The 16,489-nt window shown below is 48.7% G+C and overlaps 1 protein-coding gene across 1 annotated transcript in view; it reads left to right on the top strand.

Annotated features, from left to right (window-relative positions):
* The first annotated feature begins 356 nt into the window (after nucleotides 1–356).
* PKD1 (polycystic kidney disease 1 (autosomal dominant)) overlaps nucleotides 357–16,489 on the top strand; it is a 55,854-nt gene continuing 39,721 nt past the window's right edge. The window contains exons 1-12 of the mRNA XM_009895009.1: nucleotides 357–361; nucleotides 1,020–1,091; nucleotides 2,188–2,259; nucleotides 3,657–3,826; nucleotides 5,981–6,649; nucleotides 6,965–7,148; nucleotides 10,947–11,161; nucleotides 12,230–12,342; nucleotides 12,424–12,550; nucleotides 13,458–13,735; nucleotides 14,237–14,983; nucleotides 16,086–16,217. Of these exons, the coding sequence (XP_009893311.1) occupies nucleotides 357–361; nucleotides 1,020–1,091; nucleotides 2,188–2,259; nucleotides 3,657–3,826; nucleotides 5,981–6,649; nucleotides 6,965–7,148; nucleotides 10,947–11,161; nucleotides 12,230–12,342; nucleotides 12,424–12,550; nucleotides 13,458–13,735; nucleotides 14,237–14,983; nucleotides 16,086–16,217 (2,784 nt within the window). The remainder of the gene's footprint in view (nucleotides 362–1,019; nucleotides 1,092–2,187; nucleotides 2,260–3,656; nucleotides 3,827–5,980; nucleotides 6,650–6,964; nucleotides 7,149–10,946; nucleotides 11,162–12,229; nucleotides 12,343–12,423; nucleotides 12,551–13,457; nucleotides 13,736–14,236; nucleotides 14,984–16,085; nucleotides 16,218–16,489) is intronic.

Here is a 16,489-nt window from a genome sequence, read left to right as displayed (position 1 = left end):
TATCGATTAGGGGATCAAAATAAGAGGTGAGGCAGCAAGGAGAAATTACAGGAGATGCTTGTAGGAAAAAAGGTGAGAGAGGAGGTGGGCAGGGGAATGTCTCTGTTGACATGGTACGGCTGTGGCTGCAGTGAATCCAGTCCTGTCCGCCTCCGCAGAGCTCTGCCAGAAATCCTTGAAGGATAATAACCATTGCATGGGCTCAGAATAAGTATTTTGATGCTGCTAAAAGAGGGTTTGGGCCAAAGGAGATTCATTTGAAACCAAAGAGTGAAGTTTATTGGGAATGAGTGGAGACTGATCAGCAAAACTTTCACTTCTTAGCCGAGTGACATTTTAAAAATGAAAAAGAGGACATGGGGTGAGGAGAGAGATGTGGTCTGGAGGACAGAAACAATTTTGCTTTGGATGAGTTGAAAGCTATTGGCGATTAGAGATTTTTTAAAACAGTGTTCCTTTTATAAGGACAATCTAACCTGATTTTAAGCGGAAAATATTCTCTGTTACTTCTTCTTTCCTTTTAAGCTTTTCCAAAGAGAGACAAAAAGATCTTTAAAATATAAAAGTTGAATGCATCAGTTGTGTAATTAATCATCAGTTCTTTGGCACTAGTAATGGACTTGGAAGTTCCTCATAAATTTTTCTCTAAGTTAATTACTACTTTAGTCTAAATTATTTCTTAATTACTTCTTTGAACATATATTAGACAATTTTTTTTTTTTTAAAGGATACATCAAATTAGTAATACATTTGTCATGTCTGTAATTACTCTAGATATGCTGCAGAATAGTATGCATATGATGATAGTCCTAGTCTCTATCTACACATCATACAAAGCTTTGAGCAGCACGTGCTTTACAGCTGGGAAAGGTATTTTCTTCAGCTCCACTTTAATGCACCAAAACCTTCCAGTCTGGAGTCTGGATGGAGTTTGGAGAGAGGCTCTTCTAAGGTCTAGTAATGGAGGAATGACAAAATGAAGTTGAACAAAAGCTGAAAATTGTGTGTTCTTTCTCTAGGGATCTTTCCAATAACAAGATCAGTGGTTTAGATGTTCAGATATTCGAAAGCCTGACTTCTCTGGCAAAACTGTAAGTAGACGCTGTGCCCTTACTAGTCCTCCAGCTCACTGTGCACGTTTGAGCTGCTACCTAGAATGCATGCTTGAGTTTCATCAGTTAGCCTTGTTCTTGCTTGATCTCATCTGTTGAGCCCCAGATAGATGTGTCCATGGGCTCCTTCCTCAAGGTATTCAGCTGCGCATTCCAGTGATTCACTTATTGGCGTTCAGAGAGTCAGGCAGGATTTGACCCACTCTACTGCTAGATGGAGAGGAGATCGAGGCAAGGGAATGAGATTTGTTGCAAGATGTGTGTTAGTACATGGAAAATTACAGTAAAACTGTGGTGTCCAAATCCCACTTATCTTCTGAGGGAATTGGGTATTGAGTCTGAGGGTCCTTTGAAGAGCCTGGCACTAGTTGGGGAAAGACCCCATGTCCCATCGCTCACCACTCCCTGAGCTGTCCCAGAAACTGGTGGCCCAGACTCTGTGGACCACAAGAGGAGAGCTTTGACTATTAGCAAACTCACTGCTTCAACTGCTGATCAGATGAGTTTGCACTGTTACTTGCTGATGGTTCATAGAGAAGATTAACTGTTTTTTTAAAGAAAAATTGGACTTTCAGATTAAAAAAGACACCAATATAGCCAAAAACCAAACCCAAAACCTGCTTTGGTGGTTCCAGCTGAGTAGCTGGCAGCCTGGACAGCCTGCCATCTTCACACCTCAAAAATCTCCTAAAAGGAGGACTTATGGAAGGACTTGGAATGCTGGAACTGGACTTGAGCACAGGAACAAGAGGTTGTGGAGTCTCCATTGTTGGAGATACACAAAAGCAGTCTTGACATGGTCCTGGGCAGCCTAGTCTAGGTGACCCTGCTTGAGCAGAGGGGTTGGACCAGATGACTTCCAGAGGTCCCTTCCAACCTCAGTCATGCTCTGATACCATGACTTAGTGTCTGGATGGCCATTTTGCTATCATATGCACGTGGCTTTTGAGACTCAAGGTGCTCAGAGGGTAACTAGTACCCAAGCAGAGCTTGGGACAGAGGTTGATCCTGTACGTTGGCCAGGAAGTTGTTACCAGCATGATGAACTTTGCTTTTAATTTTCCCTCTTTTACAGAGATATAAGCCACAACAAGATTTCTACATTAGAAGATGGAATATTTGATAATTTATTTAATTTAAGTGAAATGTAAGTTCATCCTCTTTGTTTCCCAATTCTTTACTTAGACTTTTCCTTGAAACAGCTTTTCCCTTCCTGGTTGGGTGGAATGCAACACTCTCTTGGGGAGATCTACGGCACGTACCCAATGAAGCAGCTGCCTTTTGGACTCTCTGCACTTTCTTCCTCAAGCTGTGTCCTGCTCCTGGCTCCTGTTGGTGTCCTTCAAGCCTAACCTCTTCCCAGACCTTGCTTCTGTTGCCTGAATACCTCCAACCTCTGCCACTGCTTTCTTGGCTTCCCTGCTTCTCTCCTGCGCCATCTCTGCTGAAGTTCTTGTCTCTGGCTGTGCTCTGGGTCACACTTACTGTTCCTGTTTGTATGGTCACGCCTTGGGATTGGGGGATCTAATGAAAAGGGCACTGACCTGCAAACCGGGAGACCCTGACTGAGGTGTCTAAGTTACTTGAAGACACGTGAAAATGTTCTCCCTAAGTGATTCAAATTCTTAGGCTTATAGTGGTTTTCAGTTGAAGTAATTAAAATCTGTGCTGTTACGTGAAGGGAGGCGAGGGGAAGCCACATATTTCCAGGAGAGATACGAGAAGTCACAGCACAGAATGGCCGTTCTGTATCTGAATGCGCCAAAGGATTAACCCCATGCAGTCACTCATGGCAAGCAAGAAAAAAGCTCAACCGCACATTCTCCCTGAAGACAAGACACAAAGGGCATTTTCAGCTCTGCATTTTTGCTTACGAGTGGCACTGAAAAGGCACAAAGGAGCCAGTCTAGGTCTCAGTGAGTCTGTCCCTGCTAAGGCTGGCCGGCAAAGTGGTGCTTTCAGTATAAAAATCCTGGGTTCAGCCCCTGCGGCAGCCCAGCCCAGCTGGCGTCAGCTAAACAAACAGCTTTCCATCTCTGTCCTGTTCGCAGCTGAATGCCAAAGGCTGTAATTTGGATCAAGCTTAGCTGCAATTAAAGTTTCCATCTTTTCATTAAACTGCCACATGGAAAGATTATCATTGACTTTGCATTTCTTTTTTGACAGATCAATTTTATTCTCTTAGCTATTTTTTAATGGAGCTGTAAATAGTCTCCCTTAGCTGGAGAGGCTGCCATTACATCCAATGGCTGTTAGATGGCAGACTATTTTAAATATAAGATTGTGTCTGTAATTTGCTTCTAATTGCAACAATTATTTGTAGAGTGCAAAAAGTACTTGGAGTACTTGCCTAATTCTAGCCTCTAGAAAAATCATGTTAATTATTGCTTGATTCCCTATTCATTAACTCCCCTCGCGATTCTTTCTGAAGCATTTCAGTGGAGTGGCACAGATGGGAACAGTGAGGGATCTGCACGCTGCTGTAATTAACACTGAGCACATGTCAAGTTAATGCCTAACTTTTGTCTGATCCCCCTGTTACAGAAACTTAAGTTGGAATCCATTTGTTTGTGACTGCAAACTTTCCTGGTTGCCCCGTTGGGTGGAAGACAGAAAAGTGAGTGTTATTCAGGCGTCAGATACGAGATGTGCCCACCCTCCTGAGGTGGCAAACCTTTCCCTCTTCGATGTCTTGTTCATCAATGCTACTTGCGGTAAGGAAACACTGCGGGCTGTGGTGGTGGGGGAGATGACTAAACTGCTGGAAATGCTGGGCCCAAGGACAGCTGGGGATCACATCTAGACCTCTTTAAACCTCAAGTCACCAGTTCTGATCTCATTTAATTAAGCAAATAACGGTAGCGTGTGACTGTACCCTGATGCCTTAAGGATTGAGTAGGTCACACCAGGGCTGAGATCAGCAAACTCATTGCAGACCAAGCTTCAGGCAGTCATCGGATGACACTAGCTCCATGACCTCCAGCCGTAAGCTTTCATTCTCTCAAGCTTTTAAGACTTTGACTTTAAGCAGTGAAATCTCATTGGAGTTGATGGGACCTGAGGACATGCTAAGTCGAAGCTTTGCAGGTAACAGTGCTCCACGGCAGGAGTGTTAAATGAATGCTGCCCCGATCGGCAGCCCATCACCTGCTCTGGGTGCGTTTTTCTGGCTGCTTTGGCTAGCAGAAACATCAGGCAGTGTTTAACTGAAGGGTGGGAAGGGGGACCTCTAAGAAAACTAATCCTGCCTGGATGCTCAGCTGTTTCTGACTAAGAGCGAGAGAGGAAGAGCAAGTGCTCCCCCCGATAGGCATCAGGCATCTCCTTTAATGCATGATGGGAGGATGCAGTGATGAGGGCTGAGGGAACCAGAGCTGGTGGGAGCCAGCCTGGTGAAGTGCAGTGCTCCCCCAGGGCCAAAACCTGGGTGGTGGTTGCTCCGCTTTCCCCAACAAAGTTACCCCAGCCTTGCAGCACCTTGCCAGTGCACTGTTTGCCTGGTGCTGGAATTATCAAGGGGAATAACACCGGCACTGTTATTCCCCTTGATAATTAGTTGTTCCCCACTTGAACTACTTCAAGTTAGTTTGGAAACAATAATATAAAGCTGTCTTCTGGGTAATTCAGTGTAATGGGAGTAGGCTGGGGACAGTCTGCCAGCTACTGACAGTTATTACTGACCAGCAGGGAGTGAAGTAGTATGACCAGACTGGTGTTAAAAAGCAAAGTAGTTCCCATCCTGTGGTCCTCCTCATGGGACTTTTCTTAAGAAAAGTGGCTCAGTGTTTGCAGGAAGGCCATGGAGAAAGCTGGACAGTTGGGTGGATTTGGTGTGGGAAGATCACGCAAGGCCGGAGCTGTTGAGATGTTTGGGGGGAGATGTTGTAGCAACCAGCAGAAACAGAGGAGCAAACATGGCTCGGTTGCGTGGGCAGAGCTGGAGATGAGGCCAGGCAGTCCCAGCTGGGCTGCGGCTGTGCACGTGGCAGAGGCCCTGCTTGTGTCTTTGTGGCAGAGAAATGTCCCACCCCTTGCAAGCCGGTGAAGGGGAAGTAAACTCAAGGGAATGAGCTGTTGCTCTGGGAATGGGGCTGTTGTGGCTGCCATCATTGTATGTGCCTGCGTGTCCATGCACGTGTGTTTGTGCTCCCTGTAGCCAGGCATGTGTTGTTTCTGTGCATTCTTCCCATGAATGCATACATGTGCATCCTTCCACACCCCTTGGGTGCAGGCTGTTTGTGGCATTGCCCTCTTTTCTAGCACCAGATTTTGCCTGCAAGTGGATGGGAAGCTCTTGGCTCTCCCCAAGGAGGAAGGTGGCTGCAGTGTCTGCCCAGCTCCAGCATGGGCTTGATGGAGAGTCCCGTGGCGTTTCCCCCATGCCCCTGATATGCCACTCTGTCCAGCTGTGTTTGGTTATAGACTTGTTGCTGGATGCCTCAGGCAGCATGCGGTGAAATGTGCTGCACCAGACCAAACCAAGGTACAGCCAAGGGACAACCTTTTGTCTTGGTCTTACTTGGTGGCTAGTCCTTTGGGCTCCTTTGAGGGTCAGACTCAGCAGCTCCATGTCCCATGGGACTGCCAGGCTCTCCAAAGACCCCTTTTATTTGATGAGTGTTGCTGCTCCATAAATCTGCACAACTGGCTTGTTATTTCTGTCATCATTAATTAGCACAAAGAGTTTGGAAATCGTTTCTGAGGGATTAAAAACTTCCCAGGCAAGTCTCAAAAAGGAAATGTTTGGAGTAGGAGCTGTCCAGGAGAAGTCCATTCCCAGGGGTGTGGGGTGGTGTCTCTTGGAGGGTTTCACCAAGCCACGGCTTCACAGTGTCCATTTACAAGAGGATCTTCTGTTCTTTCCCCAGGAGCTGAATACATAACGTGTCTGACAAGCAACCACACAGAAGGACCTGAACTTGTCATCCTGTTCACGTCTGTTCACCCTGGGAACCTCAGCGAGGAGACCTGCAGTGCCCTCTGTAATGCCGAGGACCAGGAATATGGAGGTTTCAGCACCCAGGGGCAATGTTTGTGTGGTACTGCCCATGAAACAAACTCTTCCTCCAGTTGTTTGCCATTTTGCACTGAGCATTTGTCCGGGCAGGCCTGTGGTGGCCCATCACTCATCCCCTCTCCCTTCCAGGCACAGCTGCCTGTGTCTTTCACAGGACTTCAGCCCCGGTATGGCCTACACCAGGCTGTGCTCTTCAATGTCAGTATTCCCATTGCTGTCAGCACTTTACTGTGGGAATTTGGGGACCAGACAGAGGTTCTCAACACCACTGGAAATGCAGCTGTCCACGTGTATGCCTTACCTGGGCAGTACAATGTCACTGCCACCATCTTTGTGGGCACCAAGGTCTTACACCTGCAGGCAGAAATTGAGGTGGTGGCTTCACCCCAACAGTTAGAACTGCAGTGTCCTTCCTTGGTCAAGACAAATGAGAGTCTGGACATACGGATCCGCAACAGAGGTGGCACTGGCCTCACAGTGTTGTACGGTATCACCGCAGAGGCTGGAGAGCTGGGCAGAGGTAAGCAGGGTTGGCTGGGTGGGTGCTGGGCAAGGAAGGGGTGGCATTGAGTCCTGGGCCTTCCCTTTCCATTCCTTCTCAATGAGGAGTAAGGAATGACTCCTTTGGGCACTCCTTGCTCCCCTGACTGACCAGGCAGTGTTTTGCACTGTCCTGGGCCAAGAAGGTGACTGCACAGAGTGCAATTCAACAGCAAAGGGGATTTATGGGCTATGAGAAGGACGGGATATTCCTGGAGCCTCACTCCCCAGATTAGGATGGGCTGTGTGGGCCCACAGAAAGGACATCATGCTTGTGTTCTTCTACCTCCTGCAGCAGTTCACCCCATGTGTCCTCCTGATGGCTTGGTTTTCCCGGGCAATAACCACTGCTATCAGCTTGTGGTGGAGAAGGCTGAGTGGCTGGAAGCCCAGCAGCACTGCCAGGAGCATGGCAACGGAGAGCTGGCTTTTGTGAGCAGCCCCGAGATTCAGAGCTTCTTGGTTGCTCACGTCATCAGGTAAGAGAGGAGGGTAAGAGTTAAGATATCCTAGGGACAGGTCTTGTGTTCCTGGGATCACATTTGCAGAGGGGTCAGGGTAGGGGGTCCTGCTGACCCTGGCAGCAGGCAGCCCTGTGCAGCCAGTCACATTGGAGAGACACGTGGGTCTGGGCTGAGTATGGGGAGACGGTATGGGTGAGGCTGCTGAACAAAGGAGGAATACGCAAATCTTGAGTCCTTGCTGAACTTGGCTTCCTTGCTTAACGGCTGTGGAGGGAAGAAGAGGAATGGGGCAGAAAGGCTGGAAGACAGAACTGGGAATTGTGGGATTGCTGCTGATGGGCATCTTGTAACCTCCATTTGTGCCTGTGGGTGCATCTGAAATGGTGCAGAGAGGTGCAGGGTCAGGAGCAAACACGGCTGGGATGAGCAGACCTTCCACCTTGGAGTTCAGCAAAATTTGCAGACTCAGGTTGTATGGTGGAGAGGGTTAGATGCTCGAGTCTGGAGGATGTTTGGCTGCCAGGCAGGGCCTGAGGGTGACTTTGCAACCAGTTCCCTCCATCAGCAGAATTACAGCTGGATTGTCCCGTGCATGACACCGTGGCATCCAGCAACCACTCTAGCAAAGCCCACACCAATGCTGCAATCCTGCCTCCCAGCTGGGATCCTGCACCCTCCCAGACGTGGCTATAGCATGAAGCCCAGACCTCTTCCACTCCTCTTTCACCTCCTGAGAAGGAGCAGTGCTCATCTCCGAGTGTCAGGCTCCAGCAGCATCTGTTCCACCTCAGGATTTGGGCTTTATAAACAGAGAGCACTGAAAGTGTCAGCCTTTGATTAAATCCGCTCCTCTAAGTGTCCTTTCTACAACCAGCCATCTTGGGGGGAGGACAACCATGAGAGCTTTCTGGGGCCTGACAGCTCTTGTCAGCGCTCCCAGATGCAGATGTTGGAGATGGCCTCTTAATAAACACAGCCCAGAAAGCACATGCGAAGGGAGCAGCTGCTGGTGACGTAGGCTTTGAACAGTGCTGCTGAAGGTCTGACAGCCCCTTCTTCCCGAACTTGTATCCTTGCCCTGTTCCCTTCACATTGGGATTTATCCTGAGATTGCAAACATGTGGTCCCTGCTCCGGGGAAGAGGAGGCTGTCCCTTCCCGTGGGTTAGGGACTGGTCACTCGGTGCGCTGATTTATCAGGCATTGCGTGCCGGGCTTTTGATGGACTGCAGCGCAAGGAAATCATGAAACCTCAGAAGGGAACGAGCCGCCCAAGCTGTTTCCCAGCTGCTGCCCCATGTTGCTCTCCTCCCCAGCCCCCTTTATTTCATGTATTTATTTTATTAATCCATTCAGATAAACATGAATGAGGCAGTTCCAGGATGCGATTTCCCTGGCGATAAAAGACAAATCAGCCGAGCCGCAGGTTTTTGGAACATGCAGCCTCCATAGTTTCTTGTGGGAAAAGGACAGAAGCAGAAATCTGTTTCCCATTAGAGCATGCAGCAGTGAGGACCGTTCTCTCCTCTCCTTCACTCCTGTCGTTTGATGGCCTCCCTAGAAGCAGTGTGCGCTGAGCTGGTCCCCTCCTCGCCTCCAGAATCAAGAGTGCTCCAGCCCACACCCCTTCCAGGGGACCCCGCTTTCCCCTCTGAGGCAGCGCAGGGAGCCCCTCTCCCCTTCCAAGCCTCCTCAGGCTTCATTCTGCTCCTGCTGCCCTTAGCAAGGCAGCCTGGTCCTTCCTCAGAGGCAGAGGGATGCTCACCTCTTGCTTTGGAAAAGGATGTCTAGAGTCCCCTTGTTCCTCTCTGCAAGGTAATGGGCCAAGCAGTGGGGCAGGGGTGGGAAGGAAGCCAGCTGGCCTTTTTTTATTTTTTTTTTGGTGACTTGCAGTTAGATCATAGCTGGAATTAGAAAAGGAAAATCTCTATCAAGTTTTACTGATGGCAGCAAGGAGGCGGTTTCCTAGCCTGTTCTCCCTAATCCCCTGCCAGTGGTTCGGGAGCACAACGCAGCGGTGATTTATTTTTTAATCTTATTTGCTATGAAAACTACTGATTCATGGAATGGTTATTTTCGTTGTCGTTTTTCAGCACGACCTCATTAATCATTTCATCTGGCGTGAGCCTAGTGGTGGAGAGACACCAATTATCTCCCTCCTCTGCTTTTTGCAGAGCAGTCGTACCACCCTGGGAGCACACGGGAGCAGAGGGGCAAGGCCATAGCAGAACTGATTGCAACCCGCAGGAGGGAGCGTGGAGAAGGAGCTGGGAACTTTGAGGGTTCATGATGAGGCTGTTTTACCCCCAGAAGTTAATATGGACCAAATGCCTCACTTTCTGCTGGGTGCGATTAGAAACAGTTGTCCAGGCTGTTTGTGGCTATGAAAGACCGCTCAGCACTTTCCACCAGAATCTCTGCTGGGATTCAACCAGTTTCCAAATGTGGAAGGGACATTTCATCTTCCTAAAGTGATCCTGGCAGTTTCTTGAGTATGTGGGGTTCATCTGCCTGCAACGCTTTGGCCTCTGCTGCTGGTGTTTTGTCCCCCCCATGGCTGCTGCCTTTCAGTGGTGGCTGAGGCATTGATGATCTCCCATAAGCTGCATCAAAGATTTCCCCAATTTGAACAGGAGCTCCCTTACTTTGCGCCGTCTGAGGTTTAATCCTGCACTGCTGCCAGTTCCACTTGCAGTGGAGAATTGACTAGTGGTGAATTCCGCAGGTCTGCAGGAATAAAGCAGAAGTTTTCTAAAAGATACAGCTTTTTCATACAGTTTTGTATGACCATACCATTCCTCTTAGGTCATGACTCACTATGGGCTTAAAAGTGTCTGTGAGGGTCATTCAGACCCCAGTGCAGCAGGCCGTTTTAACAGACTGCTCTCCTAAGAGGGGTCTGAGGTTCGAGTCAACCTGCTGATACTCCTTAGTTTGCAGATAGTCCAACTTCCCTGTACTGTGGAGGGTTTACTCCTCCATGGGAGAGAACTGGTCTCAGCCCTTTCAGTACCCGTGAGTGGCCGTCAGCCCTCCATCCCCACTGGGAGGGGAAGCCAGGCGGCATGGTGATATTAATAAACATATGGATATGAAGGAAGCAACTCCAACTCGGGGAAGCAGAAGATGTGCAATTGGAGGGATTGCTGGGAATTTCTGAAAGCAATAAAACCTCATGGTTCTCTTCTCCAGCCAGTGTCATCTCATTACCCTCTCTGATATCTTTGTGCTGTACCAGTTGTGGCTGCTATGAGTCAGTGCTTACCAGTATGTCATGAGCTCTGTGGTGCTGACAGAGCCTTTAACTGGTTCCGCTTGTAACTTGAGCGAGAGAGACTGGCATTTTGGGAGTGGAGTGACTCAAGCTGTGGGGCAGCGATCATCAAGGGTCTGACTCAGCTACACACAGCGACCCCCTGAGCTGCTTCTCCCTCCCAGCTCTGCTGCACCATAGTGCTGCTGTTGATTGCTCTGTCTGGATCCTTTTGGCTCAGCTTTCCCCTCAGTATATCAGAGGGCAGGTGGCTTTCTGTAGCCCGTAGGACAGAGGTTTGAAGGGCTGGTAGACAGCAGGATGGTGTGCCGTGAAGGAGCTGTTATGGAAGAGCCAGGTTCTGGTGGTAGAATGGACACTGAAATCCTTTAGTAACTAAAAGGCTCCATTAAATGCAGTCTGTGACACCTGGATGAAGCTGTTGTTAAGATTATTATTTTCATAGAGAACCATAGATGGCATCTGTCCCAGATCTTTCTAATACTCATGATTTCCTGAAATTCCCCTCCCCCTTTGGCTATTTTTTTTTTTTTTTTGAAGGAGCCTCGATGTCTGGATCGGATTCAATGATTTTGCAAGCACTGGAGCGCAGCAAAGAGGCGAAGGATTTAATCTGGAGAGCTGTCAGAACTGGCTGCCAGGAGAACCCCATCCGTCAAACGCTGACCACTGTGTCCGGATGGGCCCAACGGGCCAGTGTAACACAGACCTGTGCATGGCTAAGCACAGCTACGTCTGCGAGTACAAGCCAAAAGGTGGGCTCTCCTTCTCCCCTGCTGTGCACTGGAGTCGTGGGCAGGTGGGCATCCTGCTCTCTGGCACATGCCAAGGCAAAATAGGGCTGCATGGTGAAGGTCATCTAGAGCATCATCCCAGATCAAGTGGGACTGGCAACAACCACAATATTCCCAACAGAGGCTTGACTGATAAACTTTCAGAAACCTGGCCTCAACTCAAAGGGAAGAATTTGGTCGACTCCAATCTTTGCCATCCAGAGAAGCAGAGAGGGGCAAAGCTCTCAGGCAGAGCTTTGGATATAGCTTTTATCCCTTTTTTGAGCAGTCTCTGCTGCTGCCAGGATCGGAGGCCATGGTGCTGCCTTGGTGACTCTTGCTGTCCTTCTGTGGCATCTTGTAGTTTGTGAGATGTTAGAGTCTTGTGACTTAAAAGACTATAGGGCCTTGGAGATCATTGGGTGAGCTTTTATGTGGTGTGTGCTGTGCAGGTTTGTGTTTGTGCACGCTCCCAAATCTCCCAGAGTGGTGTAGAGAGTCAGAAAGAGAAGCAGAAAGGATGTGAAATAAGGGAGAAGATTTAGGTAAGAAAGAAAAGCCAGTGCTAGGATGAGAGCCCACTGGCCCTGGTGTGCTGGTTGTGCTCAGTCCCCCCAGCCTGACTTGGCTGTGAATGAGCCAGAGGTGTTTGCCACTGGAGGAAACCAGCTAGTCCTAGCCACATGTTCCATGAAGTCCAGGGGGACAGGGAGGGTGGGGAGTGCATCTTGTGCTCCAAAATTCAAAGCAAATCCTGGGGCATTGGAAGGGAGAAGTATTTGCAGTGTTTCTAGAAGTCAAAATTTCAGAGAATTGCACATACAAACATTACTTGTGGAGGATGAGAAAGAAATCAAAACACCTGTAAGAAGAAGAAGGAAACTACAGCATTACAGCAGCTGCTTCTCCAGTAAAGCTCAGATTCCTGAGTGGTCCAAGCCCTGTTACAGCTCTGCTGCACGGTGTGAGCAAGCGTGAGCAGGGTGGGGGAATGGCTTCAGGCCTTGCTGAGTCTCATGGGCTTTGTTCAAGTATTTCGTTTGTTAACAGGAGTTCTCTTAAATGCTGAAAACTTCTTTGTGGGGGACCCTGTGTTTGATATACATGAGGCTGTGAAAAATGTGACAGAAGATGTGCTGTCAGCTCCATGGCAAGCTGTGGAGGTAAGAAGGGTTTGCTAATCCTGCTGCTGCAGAGGGAGCCCAGGGAGACGCGGGCAGGTGGGAGCCTTGTTTGTTTTGCAGGTGATGGTGTTCCCTGAGCTGGCATTCAGGCACGAGGGATATTTGACTGCCCTGGAGTTTGTGGCACAGGAACTGGATCAACCCGTTCAAGTGAGGTTCCAGGTGCATAGACCAATAGACGGAGAAGGTGAGGCATCTCCTCTCAACACTTTTGGTATTGTTAGAACTGACGCCGTCAGGGCTATGTCAAACTGAGTGTGTATGGCCTTCTTGTGGCCCCTCTATCTTCAAAGCAGAAGCTTTGAAGCCTTAAAGGCCCAGAGATCTGTTTCAGTTTTTTGCGGAGACTCAAGTGCAAAATCTGCAGGTATGGTTGGACAGCCTGAGGTTGCCTTGGAGTAGTAATTGTCCTGGAAAAATGAATAGAGGGAGAAACCTGTCTCAACGCATGGAGAAAACATGAGTGTAAAGAACACGTGTAGAAGGGAATTAATCTTCTGAGTTACACGTTTATACTTTGGGAAGGCATGACATGTCCAATGGGAATGTCTTCTGGTCCATCAGGCCCCACAGGTTAACAAGGAAGAACATTTTCCTGAGCCCATTTCTTCCTGATGGATGAGATAAGCTAATAAGCTTTTTATTCCTTGTACAACAGCTCAATAGTCACAGTTTTGGCAACAATTAATTTAGCAGCAGAATGTTTGCTATAGCCGTAGGGTTGGCTGGTTACAAAAGGATATTTTTTGACACTGAAAAGCTGATACTTTGACATGGAAACATTAACTTAAGAAAAGTTGCTTAATGTGTTTTCAGCGTCAAAGCCAACTCTGCTTTTGCTTGGACTTGCTTTTGCTTGAACGTAGATCTCTTTTTAGATTGCAAATTGGTGCATTCTCACTGGAAAAGAGGCTAAGTTTGTTTTTAACAGTCTTTGTGCCTTTGTGAAATTTTCCTGTAAAACAGGACACTTGTATTATGTAGTACCGGGATGTGTTGCAGTTGCAGCTTTTATTAAGAGTGGAGAAAAATGTTGAATTTGGAGCAAAGGAGAAGTGTGCTAGAAGTGTTGCTTTCTCTTTCAATTCTTCCAGACTACCAGGAGGGAAAAAATACTACCGAACCATTCCACACTGCTCAGGATGACGGGAACTGGACTCTACTTGAATGTCCTCCTGGTTTCCAGTGGTGTCATTTGACTAATTTGTGCTCGTCACTAAACAACTGCTGCAACGCGACCAAGTGTGCCAACAGTTCTCTTGCCAGCAGCCCTACCCCCGTTTCCCTTCCGCACAATGAAAGCCAGCTCAGCTATGAACTCATCAAGGAATTTCTCTTTACAATACCAGCTGGCCCTTCTTCCCAGTATCTGGTCAGTGTTTATTAGCGGCTGTAACCAGTGAATAGGGGGGGCAGATTTCTTTTGAATGCTTTGGGTAAATAAAGAATTGTTCCCAATTTGCAGATGGAGATACTGAACTCCATTCAAATGAAATGACTTGCCCAGTGTCACACGTGCCAGCACTTTCTATCTTTGCTGCTCTGAGCCACGGACTCCTGTGGCAATAACACAGTTCGTGTTCGTATAACCTGTGGCAATAGCACAGTTCGTCAACAGGCTGTGCTGGGCTATTCCCGTCATACTTAGGAAGTGGAGATAGAGCATAAAGCTGACTTCCATGTTAGCACATTTGATTCAGAGTGGCCAAGGAGAGCACAGTGGTGAAATGTGTCCCCATGCTGTGTTTGGATCTGCGGCTTTTCTGTTGCTTTCCACATGGCAGTAAATCCAGCTGTCTTGCTCAGGCAAGAGTTGGGTGCTGAGTGCTCTTAACCTGAGGCATTAATCCAAAAATGTCTCCTCTCTCTGCAGGTCACGTTCAGAAAAGAAAATATTTTTGTCAGGGCTGAGGATGTCTTCAGTATCCAGCACAACGCAAGCTTGGGCTTACTCCAGTGCCAACCAAGTACCACATCCCCTTACAGAACCAACGTCTTAAGCATGAACTCTTCGGAGTGGGCACTTGGCCTGTCCGATGGCTTCATCGGTGCCACCTGGATAAACGGCACTGTTTGCTCTCTCCGAGTTCGCTATGCTGAGGAACAGCAGATCCCATTGATCAGCCCCCACAACGCAGGGCTGGAGCATCCAGGTCGCTACACGGTCAGAGCCAGTGTGGACAACGGGGTTTTCAGCACCAATCTGTCTTGCAGTTTCTGGGTGGCTTCCCAGGTGTCGGGCCTGCGTGTCATCCACCCCACTCCTCAAGGCGGCAGGGTCTACCTACCATCCAACCACACTACCCTGGTCGTCAAACTCTCCTCAGGGGTGAACGCGACAGCTAGCTGGCTGGGAGACAACCGCACCTTCCCCTTCGAGGGGTCCTGCCCAGTGGCTGTTGCACCGCTGACAGCAGATTGTGCCAGAGAGACCAACGACACCTGGTTTGCTGTGGTCAGCCTGAGCGGCCTCAGGGAGGGAGTGAGCGCCCACGTGCTTGTTGCGGAGAACACCGTAAGCTCGCAAAACATCACCATCACAGTGAAAGTGGAGGAACCCATCCGCGGGCTGCGGGCCACCCCTGACCCTGAGAGCAGAGTCCTGCTAAATACACGAGTGGTGAGTGATTACTGCTGCTTTTAATTTGTCACTAGCGTTTTTAGCCTTTACTGCTAACGGTGTGTGTTTGGCTCCTGAGAAGGGCTGGGGTTTGGCTCCACACTGGTCAGGTGTAGCGCTGCTTGCCGCTAAGCGCCGGCTCCCGGGCCATGCAGACAGTGCTGCTGCAGACACAGGCATGTGGCAGAAAGCACTGGTGCTCTCCAGCAGGAAGGCAGCTTACTTGTACGTTCACTTTAATTCCCTCAGAGGTAAGGCAGAACCTCCTGCAAGGGGGATACTGGCTTTCCAGTTCCACAGAAAACCAGAGGCATTATGAAAGGCCAGTATTTATCTTCTTTTGACTTGTCAAGGTAGCTATTCGTTTCAGTGTTTAGATTTGCTCTACTAAATCCTCACATCAGCTGGCTGAAGCTATAAAAATGTTTCATCCATCCATCAAACTCTTGGAATTACTCTGGTGTTTGCAGTCTTTTTTTTCTCCAATGCCCTGTCCCCAGAGCTACAACTGAGACCCGGGAACCTGTTCAATAAATGCCCATCGGTATCTATGAAATGCTCTGTTCAACCTCTGGCTGCTTATGGCAGAACCCTGTCCCTGCAATGCCTGTTGGTCTCACCCTTCCTGGCTGCCACAGTCTGCTCAGGAGGCACTGTAGGAGTGAGGAGGGAGCCTACCCTGTCCAGCGCAGGTCAACCATTTTAGCCTTTGGGTCAGGCACCATTAATGGACGAGGGTCAGAGACTCAACTTACAGGTGTAGCTAAAGCTGAGTTGTTTTCGCAAAGATATGGTAAAGTTTTTTAGCCAGCAATAAAGACCCGATCACAAGAGCAGAGCACTAAGGTGTGGGAACAGGCAGTGTGGGTTCTGCTTCCTGTTCTGCTGTCCACTTATGGAGTCAGGGTCTGCATTTCTCTATCAGCAACGAAGCCACAGATGATCCTGCACCTCTGTGTCATGCTCTGAGGGTGCTGCCTTACAGGTGTGTGATGGCTCCCAGTCTGGCCCTGCTCCCTCTCCAGTTTAACTGGAGATCTCCTGGGAAGTGCTGTGCATGCTTTTCTCTTGCACTAGTATAAAATGTCCTCGTGCCTTTCAGAGCTACGTCCCTGTGATGGATGCTGGGTCAGATGTGACTTTCCGGTGGACAGTAGATGATAAGCCATCTTTCACTTTTTACAATGTTGTCTTCAACGTTATCTACCAAAGCCCAGCTGTGTACAAGCTTTCGGTAAGCCAAGGCCTTTCCCATCATACCATTTCAATCCTGGGTTTCCATCTCATCCCACAAACTAAGTAGGAAAAGCAGCAGGGAGAGGAGAAGGCAGAGTTGAGTTGAGGAGGTTTTCACTGTGCTCCTAACAAGCTTGCCTGCTATTTCTCACTGAGCTGCTCTTGGAAATGCAATTAGTAGGTTTCTTCCTGTTCTTCCATTACAGCTGACTTCACTGTCTTCCTCATCTTTGCTTTCTCCTCTTTTCTCCATGTTCCCCTTTCTGTTCA

The sequence above is a fragment of the Charadrius vociferus genome, unplaced genomic scaffold (assembly GCF_000708025.1).
Source record: "Charadrius vociferus isolate BGI_N301 unplaced genomic scaffold, ASM70802v2 scaffold600, whole genome shotgun sequence".
Taxonomy (NCBI): domain Eukaryota; kingdom Metazoa; phylum Chordata; class Aves; order Charadriiformes; family Charadriidae; genus Charadrius; species Charadrius vociferus.
Note: the sequence above shows the minus strand (reverse complement) of the source record. Positions and strands in the feature narration are given on the sequence as shown.